Genomic DNA, 14,183 nt, shown 5'->3' on the forward strand with positions numbered 1-14,183 from the left:
GACAGATTTACTGCAAACGGTCTTTACCTCTTTTTTTGTGAGAGAACGCTAAATCCAGGTCGACATTTCTCCTTCCACTCTGAGAGAAAAAAAACAGAAACAAAGCCCGATTTAACACTCAAACCATAACCGTAAACTCCCGGCGTTCACATTTTAAACAGAGAAAATAAAATGTAGTGAGTGCGTGTACGTGAGAATGTCTGCTTTACCAGAGAGTAACCTTCTTCGTCTGACTCGGGCTGGGAGAGATCAGACTCACTCCTGGACTTCATCAGCCTGTAACTCGGGCTGCTCTGCACCGAACGGCTCTCTGCGCTCAGACTCTCGCTCCTGCAAACGCCAACGCACCACACAAGCAATGCAACAGTTTAAAAACATGACTGAACTACATAACGCCAAGAATACACTAAATAACACCTGTACAGTACAATATAAGCTCTAAATGCAGTTTGTCTGATACTATAAAAAAAGAGCAAGGTAAGAATTAGCTGATGATTCAAAAGCCCAGAGAACAGTAACCAGGCGCTGTCAAGTTCACGGTGCTCCGGCTGGAATGTGGAGAATAAATGTAGGTCGACGCTCGGATGAAACTTGTTGAGGCAAGTGAAAGTTATCTAATTACTTTCTCAGTGACCTCCAGAAGTATGGCATCAGCAAAATTCTCATTTCAAAAAACCTGCCAGGCACTGTGAGTGAGAATGGCTCAATAATCTATCTAACTAGCTGTCAACAGAAAATACAAAGGGTTACAGTTCAGTTTTAATTTTACTACTCAGCATGTAAACAGAGCATTCTGCACTAAAAAGATAAACTTTGTTTGTGTGACTCTGATCATGTCACATTAGCCTTGGCTGAACCTCAGATCTCTTACTGTGAATTTGCTTTGGAAGGATCCATTCATCCATTCATCATAGTGTGGACAAGAGAAACAACTACAGTGACCCAAAGCAGATTCAGTGCTCATGTCAGCATGTGGGTGTGAAACCACCCTTTAATACGAATCAGGAAAATCCAACACAGTGATTTAAACTATCTCGCCCACAGCAGGAGGATATTTTTATTATTTACCTGTAAACAAACATTGTTTGAGTGGCCGGTGCTCTGACCTGGTCATGAAGCTCAGACACTCCTGCGTTCCTGCAGCTGACTGGGTCTGGCCCTCCTCCTGGTTCTGTTTGGTCAGCTCGCCCAGCACAGGGCTCACCCCCAGCACCAGCAGGGCACAGCGGTGGATCACTGAGTTGCAGGCTGCTGTGTACAGGTCCTGGCCCTCTGGCAGACCCGTACTGCCCCTCCTCCCCTCCTGAGACAGAATGGCGTCCTCCTCTCCTCCTCCTCCTCCTCCCCCGCTCCTGGAAACAGAGCCGGAGCCCAGGCCTGTGCTGCTGCTGGCCCGCTCTCTGTCCCGACTGCGAGCTACCTCCCGTGCTGAGAGGAAACATTGAAAGATTTCTGCGTTGTGCGATATGCACAGACACGCACAAAACACACAAAACGCTGGGTTAGAAGACAAACAGCAGCCACATAAGGTAAGGTAATAAAGTTTTAAACCAAAGCTCATGCAGAAGCAACACCCTGCCTGTCACTGTCACATTCATCTGAGGCTGATTTTCTGTCACAACAATTGGACAAGTGGACATTTCACCGCTGTGTCATTCGATGAATCTAATCCACGGATATAGCACCAACCATTCACAGCTAAAAGAGTCATTTATCATTTTCACCAATCGAATAACTTTGGTTGTTAAGCAGAGGTGTGACTGAACAGGAACAGGCAGGATAAGAACAACGATTTTTACAGAAAAATATGTGTATTAAATTATAGCGTACACCTGATGAGGACTTGCACACTGAAAGCATAAAAACATACAACTCCAGGCAGTTGCTTACTTCCAGCGGTCATGACTTCATGCTCCCTGTCCTCCTCTTCGTCGTCTTGTTCCTGATGGCCCTCTTCTCTCTCGCGGTCGGCTCTCTCTTCCAGCTCTGCCTCCTCATCGATGGTGCGTGTGAACGAGTGCTCCTGAGGGTCCATGTCCAGAGAATCCTGATTGTCTGAAATCTGACCAAGTGCAACCAAATGACGTCTGTGAGTGACAGTGAAAATCTTTCTGTTTCATGAACCAAGCAGCCATTTACAGAGAAAACGCCTGATTAGAGAAGAAAACGTTGATGAACACTGCAACTGAGCGACACTGAATAATTAGCAATGGTGTAATAAAGGTGGATGCAAATGTGTGTGTGTGTGTGTAACTTTCGTTTACGCACCCTCCTCTCACGTGAAGATGATCGGGTCTGGATGAAATCCATGTTCTTACAGGCCAGCAGACGGTTTCGGACCTTATAAACACTGCGATAGACCTCGGCAAGGGACTTCGATGGTTGGTACCTGATGGGAAAAAAAGAAATATGCTTGAGACGTGATGTGAAACAGAGTGGAAACCTTTAATCTGACATGTCATATATATCATGTTACAGTACCTGCCCTCTCCACAGGCTTGGCCCAGCAGCCCTGTGTGCTTCAATAAGGCTGCCAACACAAACCTGGACACAGTGTCTAGCAGAGACTCATTACTGAGAGACGCATTGTCCCAGTCTGCAACAGAAGACACAGCACAGTCAGTACGCTGTCAGGCACGTTTCAAGGCTAATTACTCCAGCACAGAGACCATGGAATTCACTCTGGGCCTCGTCCAATGGCAAACCTTTGCTGATGGCATAGTCCTGCATGTTGATCCACACGCTGTTGGCAGGTTCTTTAGAAGAACCCAGAGCCAGATCCACCAAGACGCTCAGGTCAGGACGCAGGGTGCAGTCGAAGGGCTTCTGCTCCTCGTTACCAGACAGTGCTGCCTCCAACAAAGAGCTGATGCAGGTGTCTGAAGGAGACGAGTTAACAGACACTCATCATCTCAGTCAGAGGAAACAACAAAGAAACAATGGAATAAAAAGGCAAAGGGAGAAACACATCCATCTCTGTGTCAACTGGACACGAGCCTTATGAGACAGTCCAACAGCTGGAGCCATTGTTGCATCGGTCACCTCCTTACCTAGCTGTGGGATGTCCATCTCCAAGCCGTTGCTGAAGAGAGGTGTTTTGAGCCAGTAAGCAGTATCCTGCTCCTCCAGAGAGGTAGGAGCTCCCTGTAGCATCCCACCAAGGCAGCGGCCTACGAGCAGGGCAACTGTCCTCTCCAGGTCCACGAGCCACACCCAGGACAGCGCCGACGGTGGCAGGGACATCCCTGAGGCTGGCTCAGCGAAGTCAGAGGTACCTGTAAAGTCAGAAAAAGTGGGACAGCATAAATCCTACTGCACGGGAATATAAGGATTTCCAAAAATCTGTTTTGATGATATGGTACTGAGAGCTCACAACAAAAATGTAATTTGGTGGATTCATTTCATACCCATTATTGTGTAGTAAATAAGTTTCTTAGTGTTCAGACTCATTTGATGCATGTGAAGCTTTACTTGTTTCGAGCTCACCATGAAGAGGCCACTGCAGCTCCTGGTCCTCCAGAGGGGACGCAGCAGGCAGCAGTCTGTTGAGCCGGTCCAGAGGAGGTAGCAGGTCCAGCAGGTGGCTCAGCAGAGGCCTCGCCACAGACACCGGAAGCAGCAGCAAAGAGTTGATTATCTGGCACAGCATGCTGCCTGCTGCTGAGACGTAGATCACATCTGGAGACGCCAGAGACGAAGTTAGTGTGTTACATTTAAAAAAATTCAAAAGCATTAGTGACAAAAACAATGAAACGACAATATCAAGTGGAAAATCATTGGGAGTTATAAGATGGTAAAACAGCAAGGGACAGAGAGGTGAGGAGGCATTTCTGCCTTTTTCCAGAAACATTGAAAAATGATCATCTTCACCTTGTAGCTTTTCTCGTATGCTGCCATTCCAGGAACTCTCTTTAATCAAAGTGGCTGAGCGGGAGAAGATGTCTGTGGCGTGGGGCAGCAGGAGCTGCAGATGCTTGTGGAGCAAAGCCACACTGCTGGAGTTCTGCAGAAAAACATGGAGATCGTAATGTTTTTATGCATTACTTATTCAATGAAGAGACTTTTTTTAATTGATCACTCACCATCACTATCAGAGAACACCATGTGTAACTGACATAAGGAAATCCAAGTTGTTTTGTCAAGAATTAACTTATGAAAGAGTCACAATGAAAACTGCAGACTATTTTCTTTTAAGATTAGCAATTTAATGTAATTTTATGCCTCATTAACAATACCATGTGAGTCCTGAAACGAGATAAGCCATTAAAGTGAAATAACTTCATCAAACTGAACATCATGGGTCTGATCTGTGAATTAGCTGTTTAATCCAAAGCGAGACAACGTGTCGTAATCTCACTCCTGTCACAAGAAGGCATCAGTCACATGATCCTACTGGATGTTTAGAGAAATGCACAGAGACTTTTTAATTCCCCACCGTGAGCTGAGTGTCCGTACCTCAGTGACAGAGTTAATGTGGCAGTATGCTAACAGCTGCTTCTGCAGGGAGCAGAGGAGCTGGTGGAGGTGAGCTGGCTGGCTGCTGTCCGAGGAGGACGTTCCCTGCTGCAGCTTATCACTGTTCTTCTCCAGCTCCCCAAAGGCCTGATCCTGTACGACACACACACACACACACACACACACACACACCAGATATGAACAAGTACAGGTTCACACATTGCAGATAAAAGAGGCATCTTCAGGGTTAATTTATCGACAGGTCCAACTGTTTTTTGGCCAAAGGGCACCGAGTTCAGATAAGGTGTGTTTCATGGCAGACAATTTTCAGCAAGCCATGATTTCCCCTGGGCTGTCGAGTTAAAGGTGGTTATGGAAAGTACAGAAGATCTATCAAATAAATTCATATGATTCTGATTTTCATGCCCAAACTTTACCAAATATTTGTTTCATGTCCTCTGAACATGGTTGGTCCATAGTTTCACACCTGAAATCAAAAGTCTGAAAATCAGATTTGAATTTCATTACGACTTACGCAGAATTACTAATTTGATAATATTATTATTGATTTGTTCCACACCCAACTTTTAGAATCTGGATTTCTGGTGTCTCCCAGATTAGAAAACCCAAATTTAATTTCATCCAAACAATTACTGGTTTCATTCAGTGATATTTCTTTATTTAGATACAGCGGGTTTGCTGAAAGCAAAGAGCTCTAGAACTGAAGAAAGGAGAAAGAAAAAGAAAAAAAACAGAGCAGAAGGTAATGAATCCAAAGATAGCCCTGCAGTCTAATCATCATTCACTGCTCAGTCCTGCATAATCACGCATACTCAAACACAGCCTGTGTGTGTGTGACAATCAATAAAATGGCGTCTGTAGAGAGTGAGGCACAGAAACAGGCCACTGCAGTGCCAGGGAAAAAGGCAGCAGGTGATCACAACAAAGGATAATATATGACTCATGCTCTGCCTCCAACACTTAAACACTGAGAGAAGCAAGAGAGACGAAGAGACGGCTGAGCGTGAGGACGGTGCTCTGCATGTTGACTTTGCTGATGACTTCCTTCCTGACTCATGTCCACACAGAATCATAATGATGCCACAAATAATGGTTTGTTATTGAATAACTCACATGCTGAAATCAATAAGAGCAATCTGTACACTCTCCGAGCTCCGAGCTCCCACTTACAGTATAAAAGCCCAGGTTCCTGAGCAGCGTCTTCATCAGGATCTCAGCCAGGTGGGTGTCAGGGTGGCCCGCTGTGGCGCTGTAGTTGGGGTCAGGGGAAGCTGTAAAGCCCGGACCAGAGGAAAGTACCTCGGGGCCATCAGCCGGAGAGCTGTAACCCAGGAGCGAGGCCACGTGGGTATGGTCCTGAAGACTGGTCAGGATGATGTCCAGCTGCATCCTCTGTGTTACAGACGCACGCATTTCAGATGAGGAAAACACCAAACTTCAAGAGAGCTAAACAACACTACTTGATGGAAAACATTTTGGCACTGTGGGTTCGTACTGAGGACAACACCGGGTCAGTCAGCACGTGTCTTTGTTTAGAGTTATCAGGGAAATAAGGCCAATGTACAGACAGTCAACAAGTCTGTCCGTGAGGAAACGTTGGCAGCAACAGCTAATTACATTTCTGTGATTTCTTGTTTTCCATTAGAATTTTTTTTCATGAACTACGAATAAAAACATTTACATGACTTTCATAGAAAAGATTTGTTTTGCTGTTAAACAAGACACCGTCCATACAGCCAACCAAATAAAGTGACCCTTTAACCAAGCAGCTCAAAGCTGCATTCACCGTGCGTCACACCATACTTTCAAAAATGACCTGTCTACAAGTCGCAACGACTTAGGCACTGATCAGCCCATGCACATTTTAGGTGCACTAATTTGTATAATCTGAGGGGCAACTGAAATTAAGGAGATAAGAAAAAAACATTTCTACTGTACAAATGTGCACAAGGTTTCTTAGATCAATCTATGTCTGCTTATTATCCTACAAGTCCCTACTGTTGTAGATTGGCTGTTACAGGTTCACAAAGCAAATATGCTCAGAACTGCTGATGTTAAATCCACATTTCAAAATACACATCTCTGTATGAGGCAGCATACGGTACCTGTCCTTTGGAGAGACTCTCCCATCTGTCAGGGCCCTGAGGCAGCAAGGAGTGAAGAAGCTCCATCCTCTCTCTCAGTGGAGGCAGCAGCATGGTCGCACCCACAGACAGCGTCTCAATCACCGCCTGATGGGACAGACACACACCCACATTCTGTCACTGCTTCCTGTGACGTGATGAAGGCCTACAGATTAAAAACCTGTTGACAGGACATTACTGTCTTACTGTCCTCTACCATAATCACCAAAGGAAAGGAAAGGAAAGGAAGGTGTTTTTAAGGTGACATGAAAAGGTCACATGCAGCTTCACTGCCATTTTTTTTAATAGTCTGTACATTACTTTGCTCCTCACTATTTCCCCGATGACCTAAAGTGCATCTACTTTTCTCTTACCTCCTGAATCTCATCTGGCACAGAGGAGTCCATCAGCCTGAAGAGCAGGTTCCTCAGGGGCCTGGCCTGTCGACCTAAAATACTGGTGGCCACGCCCCCGGCCAGAGCCAGAGCCAGGTGATTGGACAAAAGCCGAAGGCACAGCTTGAGGAAGTTATGATGTTCCCTGCAAACGCATAAAACAAATTACTCAAATTATTTACTGGAGTTTTATTCCAGTTCTGTTTATAATTGTGCACATTTATTGTGACACAAATTTAAAAATGAAGAGGAAAGAAGGTGAACTGGTGAGAATCTGTGAAACAAGCCAGTGCCAGAAACAGACCAGGGGATAAAAAAGGAATAGCTGTAAATCTGCCTTCACTGATTTCCTGCCTTCTTTGTCGGCATGCTGCTCATTAATGCCAGTAGTAGTGGTGGTGGTTTGCCGGCTGTGTGTATTTACCTGGACGAGGGGAAGGGGAGAGGAGGAACCTCACTGTTGATGCCATCACAGTAGCGCTCAAGGAACGAGCGCAAGTGGGAAAAGGTGCTTTCTTCGAGGTCGACGCAGTATGGTCTGTGCCATGCCACCACTTGTCTGGAGAGCCACAGTGAGTCAAATGTTAGCAACTGCTCGAGTGTTTCAGAGGTGCTGAAGTGGTGAAGAGATGGAAGCGATCTGGACAATCTGTTCTGACCATAAAAACTGCTCACAATTAAAAATACATTTAAAAAAAAAAACACATGAGAATAACTGTGTGTATAAAAATACTTAAGTCAAATAAACACGAGTGTGTCTGTACTGTAGGTCAGCACACAGACACCGGGAGCCTTCCAGGGGTAACACAGGGGGAAACAGTGCTGCACATTTCACACGTGGTTACTGACCTTTGACTTCTTACACAATCACTACTAAGCATTAAGTGTGGTGACATCAGCACTCGCCTTCGCCCTCCCTCCCCTGATGTTACCTGCCCTTCAGCCTGTGTATTGACTCTGCTGGTGACTGACCTGTCTCGGGGCAGGGCCGTCCAGGCCAGGCTGTGAGAGGTGCCGGCTGAGATCTGCTGAATGGCGACTCCGTCCAGGCCGACGACCTTCTTGGGCTTGGTGATCGGCCCTGTGGAGTTGCCCTGGCCACACTGGCCCATGGAGTTGTTGCCCCATGCATATACTTCATTGTCTAGATGGTGGTTGAGAAGATTAGATTACGGCTGTGATGATAATTCAAACTTTACATGAAAACACAAAATAATAATGTGGCAGAATATGTGTAATGTGCATTTACTAAGTGTATCAGAGACGTCCTGAAGAGTCAGAGGTGAAATATTAGCCTAAACAAATTTGGTCAGTGTATTTGCTATTACATCATGCTACTTGCGACAGTCCTGTCACATGTTCAACAAACACAAAATCTTGCTGTGTCAGCAGAGTAGCATTCACACTGTGGCTGACAGAGGCAGTGGATTCAACATGCAACAGTTAACCACCCACAGAGAAGTACTTCAAGAGGGTAAGAACACGAAAAACGCAGCAGCGGACAAATACCATGCGACAGTGCCAGGCAGTGACTGTCCCCTATAGAAATGTCCACCACCCTGGTGGTAGCCAGCTCCTCGATCAGTTTGGGTCTGAGTGCTGTGGCCTCGGAAGAACCACACCCCAGGCAGGCACCACAGCCCCAAGCATACACCTGAAAAACAGAGAAAACAAATGAAAGAAGAGCTGTGTTACATAACAAGTCCTGACCCTGAAATATATCCCTGTCAATGTCCAGCCAGCTGTCAGCAGGAATGCATTAACAGCTGCGTGAAATTCCTTCTCCGTGACAAATGTTCAAGAACAAACCACATCCTGGTTAATCACACAGGACTGATGTCCTACCTGTCCAGTGGAGGTTAAGGCAAGAGACGACTGGCTTCCTGCACACACTTTTCTGATGAACATCCCTTGCAGGGCCTCCACTACTTTTGGCTTGTAGACTCTGTTAGTATCACCATGACCTAGTTTTCCTGCGAGACAACACATGGCTTTCCTCAGACTGATTTATTTACAGTATCAGTATATTCTCACATTCTACTGACACGCAAATGTTTGGCATTCACATAGACCAGAAACATAAACTAAACATTTAAACATACTGTAAATCCAGAGCATAAAAAAAATGCAAACACTGTGAGCACAAACTTTAGAAATGTCATCCTTTGGAAGCGGCTCATATTCCAATTATAATTCAATTCATGGCATTAATTGTTATTTGAAACATTCAAAATAGATGTTAAACAACAAAGTGATGTCACGGCGAAGGGTTTACACACCGTTGTCCCCTCCTCCAAAGGACCACACAGTCCGTCCATCCTTTGACAGTGCGATGGTATGGGAGCTACCACAGGACACCTCTCCCACATTGCTGATGTCTTTAACCAGGGTAGGAATGTTTCGGCTGTTGCTGTCACCGTGACCTGCGCTCCCAAGCAATGAAACAAAGCCGGTTGTTCATACGTGGAAATGACAGAACACAGAGTTTTTCCTTGTGTGAATCTGATGAGAGTCAAAACCATGTTTTCGATGTAAGTTCACCCAACAGCGACGTGTCAGGACATGCCACTGTCCTAATTCCCAGCACTGACGAGCATCATGTCTCTACAGAAGCAGCAGCTTCATCACACTCGCTCCCTGGATCAGCACATCGCAGCTACTTTACCCCCTGACTACTATTCCTGTCTGTGTCACGTGTTCAGCCCCTCAGAGATGATCTGACCCAGTCAAAGCATTTTTGTCCCATGTCAAACTCACTAACGTCTTTACACCTGCCCATTTCTACAAGACTACAAGAACCGACAATTCACTGAGCATAAAATATCCCACACAAGATAATCAATGCAGGAAATCGTGTACTTAGTCATGTGCTAACTGTGAAGTTTCTTATTAGGTTAAACCATCAGAGCTGAAAAGACGTCTTTTTGTGGAAGGACAGGGTGTACAACAGACAGTCCACAGAAACCTTCCAACCTTCACGTCCACCTCTGCTCACAGCTCAAACGTTTTGGTACCAGGAACAATCAGCGCAGTTAAAGTACAGGTGTGTTTGAACAGTTCAGAAACTCACCTAATCTTCCAAAATCTCCTTCACCCCATGTGTACAGCTCTCCATCCTCACTGACTGCTGCACTGTGTCTGTAGCCAGCAGACACACAAACCACCACCTGTCACAGAACAAAAGACACACACATTATCATAGTTTGTTAATACCAGTAAACACACAAGCAAAAAGACAAGAGCTACTTCCTGTGTCTGTTTTAAAAATAAGAGGCACAGGACTAAACACCCAGAAGAAACTCAGAGAAAAGAAAAAGAAGAATGCAGAATGCACAGGACTGAAAAGAATGAAAAGCTGGAATGTATACCACGTGTATAAAATACCATGTCATTCTACCAAGTTGTATTGAAATGCTGGGTGAAACCCTACCTTCCCCTGCAGTGGCCCTTGGATAAGTTTAGGGTATTTCTGTGTTGAGCTGTTCCCGTGACCCAGTTTGCCATAATCACCGTCACCCCAGCTGAACACCTCACCCTCGGTAGTGAAGGCCAGCGTGTGGCCATCTGAGCCCTTGGACGACGACACCTTTTTGATGGCACGGTGGGGTTCAAAGGTCAGCTTCTTCAGCGTCGACTGGTTGTTCGAGTCCCCGAGGCCCAAGCGGCCGTAGCTGCCCTTCCCGCAGGCCCGAACAGAGCCGTCAGAAGAGATCACAAACGTGCAGTACTGACCTGCCTCAATCTGCAGAGACACGAGGAGAAGTTATCACTGTCATCCTGCTGTGAGTGAGTGAGTGAGTGAGTGAGTGAGTGCTATGGCGCTACAGAATATCATGAGACAGCATGCCATTTTACCCATCATCCATTTCACAGTCTATGATAACCACACCCACAACTATTTCACATAGTTTTCCTTCAGTTTTTTGCATAATTATGTTTGTGATTCTTCCCTTTTATTCATCTGATCAGAACATTGTGAAAAGCAACGTACAAAAAAGGTGGGAAAATGGGAATTATATGGTGTGTAACCGTCTCTTATCTCCATAATTGTGTTTCCTTTCTCTCCAGAAATATAAAAAGATCTCATTTCCCTCCGCTGCAGGAGGGAAATAAGACCTCCTCTGTCTTGAAGAGCACAGGTCTCTGCCTCTGCCTGTCTCTAATACAGCATGTCACACTGCTTTGATCTGCAGGTGCAGTTTCCCTGTGGCAGAATCAGTCAAATTTGAATCTGAATGAATTGCGTCACCACGTCGACGTAACTGCCCTGTTTTATGCTGATTAATATCGTTCATGCCTTGAGGGAAAATATATATTTTTCCCCTTTAAAGCCAACATCCTATTTACCAAAACCTCACGAAACAACCCTGTGAAAGTCGACTTCTTATGATAAGCACAGGATTAACATAATGATTAACATACAGCTCTGCAGCAGATGTGTGGACTGTTCTCTCTTACGGTTTGTGCATCGGCGAAACTGGCAGCCAGCTTGGGCTGTAAGATCTTCTCCTGTGTACCCTCCACTAGCTGGTGGCTGCTGTTGCTGCCCCACACGTACACCTCGCAGGTTTCGGACACCATGGGCGCCTCGCCAGTCTGTATGCTGTCCGGACTGACACAGGTGCGAGAGTAGTCTGATGCCATTCGGCATACCTGGAATAAAAAGACATGATTAAGGGAGTGTAGGATGATTTTAAAAAATTAGCCCTGCAGGTGACAGATAACAGCCAAAGCAATTCTGAGGTATTTCAACACACGCAGGAGGAACGGGTCGGACAGTTTTGCACGAGGATCTAAAATAATCTTAGGCTACTCTTACACATAAATTAAGGTCAATGTAATGAAACAAAACCCTGAATGTGAAACTTTAATCTCTTACTTCTTCAAACAGACAGAGCGCTGCCTCATACAGCGAGCACAGGCCGTCGGAGGTCCGTGTGGGTTCTCGCCACTGACTGCGATCTGCTGAGGAGCCCTGAGACAAACACAAACACACAATCACATACACAAATACATGCTCAGACCACAAATGGCTTTACAGCAATTACAGTGTAAACACTACACTCAACATTGTGGAGCCATTGTAAAAGACCTCAGTGCAGAAACATTAAATTACTCGTGCACTATTAAATCTGACACCATCCAAAGCAGGCCACGACACATGCTCGATTTTAGAGAACCAAAACTCTCACATACTTATATAACATCTATTCTTATATCATCAAGTGTTTATTTCCAGCCTGTATTATGTTTGTGAGAATTCACTTCAGCAACACTCTGGTGCAGAATCCAGATCCTGGTTTACTGATCATCTCCAAGTAAAAACATCTGGCTGATGTTTCTACTGTTCTATCACAGCTTTACTTCAAAAGGAAAAAAAAACTGTTTGAATGAACAATGTCTAATTTAATGCTCAGTTCGAGGCGCATCTATAAAAAATTTATTTATTAAACCACTAAAAAAAAAAACTTCCCATCTGCCTGTATTTTTAACGTTTACTTACCAAAGAGCGTCTCATCTGCATGAGGATGTTCATGAAACAATCATAGCCAATGAGGCCCTCTTGGTTCTGTAGCACCTTGTTCTGCTCCATAGTGCTGACCACAGCTGATGCGGCCAAGGCCATCTCAATCCACTCCAGCAAGTAGCGCAGGGAACCCCTCTGGGAGGCCAGCCCTAGCAGCAGCTCTGAGGCGAGGCGTCGCCCTAAAATATCCGCCCCGGAGTTTGGCATGGTCACCCCCTTCAGAAAAGTGGTGACCTGGGCCAGGCAGTCCAGGCCCATTGGCGGGATCTTGCTCTCGTTGGCCAGAGAGAGGGGTGGCAGGGAGCTAACTACATCGATGGCTGTGTGAATTACATCATTACACAAGTTTATGTTGCCCCCAGGACCTCCACCGGGACTGGGCGGAGGAGGCATCATCCAGCTCTGGCGCAAGAGAGCGAAAAGAAGGCTGAGGCCCGTGCGAACGCCCATCTCGATGAGGGCGTCGGTGCTGGAGCGCGCCCGCTCGCTGACAGAGTGCAGATCAGCCGAGCCGGAGTTGTTCTCTGGTGAGTGCTGCTGCTGCTTGACCTTTCCCTTGTCGTGGTACTTGTTGGAAAGCGCATAGAAGATGCGCTGGAGCACCAGCACACGTTTGCGCAGTGCAGCAGCAAAGGGCGAGTCAGAGCAGACCATCTTGGCCAAGGCCAACTGGCTGCTGAGAAGAGCATCCAGGTAGTGCTCCTGCTCATCGCTGGAGAGGGATTCCCGCTCAAAGTCTGGAAGCTGGGGGCCCTTCAGACAAAGCACCTGCTGGGGCAGCAGCACAACCTCTTTGTTGGCCAGCAGCTTTGAGTAGAGCACTGAAACTCCCTCCCGTGTGGCTATCGACTCGCTGTCCTCCGTGATCCATGAGCTGTTTAGGTGCTCCAGCCATTTGAGCTTCACCGGGGGGATCATTAAAGCCATGGCATGTCACTCTGGAGCCATCCGTCCTGAAAACATTGAGTGGACGTCATATAAAACGTTAATGTCAAGCTTGAAAATAGAAATCTCATCAAACACATGAACTGGGCAAAATCTATTTTTATGTCCATGTAAATCTCCAGTTTGCAAAATTCTTCTCAGAGCCAACCTCAACAAATTCAACACTGCTGGATATTCATATGACTTTAGATGGAAGCAGTGGAAGCAGTTCTGTAAAGTGCTTAGTCATGTGCTAACTCATTCTTTGTTACTACCACAATATGACACCAGCAAAGGCTGAAAATCAATGTCACCATCAAAACTGTGCAAAGAGTGAAACTGCAGGGAATGATAGATATAAGCAAGTACGGTAGGTCAATTAGAGTCAGATCAGAGGAAAATACAAAGAACACTGAGATTGAGATGTTGATTGAGATGAAGTATGTGAGCAACCAAGCATATCTGTGAGACACACACTTAACAGTGAGGTCCAAAGAACTCATCAACAATAATCAACCACCAACACTGTCTTTTATTCTGGTTTGCACCGCTAATCTAGAAATGTTTCAGGGCCTGAGGACAATGCAGCTGAGGAGCAACGTTTCCCGCTGACGTTTCCTGCTGTGTTCGACTGCACTGTTGACAGATTTTTCTAATATCTGTCCCCATCTCGTATATAAACTAAGGTGGAACTTACAAAACAGTAGTGTAAGCCAATACAACACCACCGAGGACAAA

The 14,183-nt window shown here is 45.8% G+C and overlaps 1 protein-coding gene across 7 annotated transcripts in view; it reads right to left on the bottom strand.

Annotated features, from left to right (window-relative positions):
- Positions 1-14,183, bottom strand: part of herc1 (HECT and RLD domain containing E3 ubiquitin protein ligase family member 1) — a 46,225-nt gene that overhangs the window by 30,694 nt on the left and 1,348 nt on the right. For 6 of the 7 annotated variants that reach the window (XM_041045617.1, XM_041045874.1, XM_041045473.1 and 3 more), the window contains exons 2-25: positions 12,498-13,474; positions 11,874-11,969; positions 11,453-11,647; positions 10,425-10,736; positions 10,065-10,161; positions 9,274-9,417; positions 8,840-8,967; positions 8,504-8,648; positions 7,967-8,138; positions 7,419-7,553; positions 6,974-7,139; positions 6,582-6,707; positions 5,647-5,868; positions 4,456-4,608; positions 3,871-4,003; positions 3,487-3,678; positions 3,051-3,275; positions 2,706-2,879; positions 2,482-2,596; positions 2,269-2,389; positions 1,891-2,062; positions 1,107-1,452; positions 210-330; positions 28-79 (exon numbers count right to left, since the gene is read on the bottom strand). In XM_041045617.1, coding sequence (XP_040901551.1) covers positions 28-79; positions 210-330; positions 1,107-1,452; positions 1,891-2,062; positions 2,269-2,389; positions 2,482-2,596; positions 2,706-2,879; positions 3,051-3,275; positions 3,487-3,678; positions 3,871-4,003; positions 4,456-4,608; positions 5,647-5,868; positions 6,582-6,707; positions 6,974-7,139; positions 7,419-7,553; positions 7,967-8,138; positions 8,504-8,648; positions 8,840-8,967; positions 9,274-9,417; positions 10,065-10,161; positions 10,425-10,736; positions 11,453-11,647; positions 11,874-11,969; positions 12,498-13,448 — 4,693 coding nt within the window. In that variant the 5' untranslated portion in view covers positions 13,449-13,474. The remainder of the gene's footprint in view (positions 1-27; positions 80-209; positions 331-1,106; positions 1,453-1,890; positions 2,063-2,268; positions 2,390-2,481; positions 2,597-2,705; positions 2,880-3,050; positions 3,276-3,486; positions 3,679-3,870; positions 4,004-4,455; positions 4,609-5,646; positions 5,869-6,581; positions 6,708-6,973; positions 7,140-7,418; positions 7,554-7,966; positions 8,139-8,503; positions 8,649-8,839; positions 8,968-9,273; positions 9,418-10,064; positions 10,162-10,424; positions 10,737-11,452; positions 11,648-11,873; positions 11,970-12,497; positions 13,475-14,183) is intronic. The other variant, XM_041045704.1, reaches the window with a different exon arrangement.

This window comes from Toxotes jaculatrix, chromosome 1 (assembly GCF_017976425.1).
Source record: "Toxotes jaculatrix isolate fToxJac2 chromosome 1, fToxJac2.pri, whole genome shotgun sequence".
NCBI lineage: Eukaryota > Metazoa > Chordata > Actinopteri > Toxotidae > Toxotes > Toxotes jaculatrix.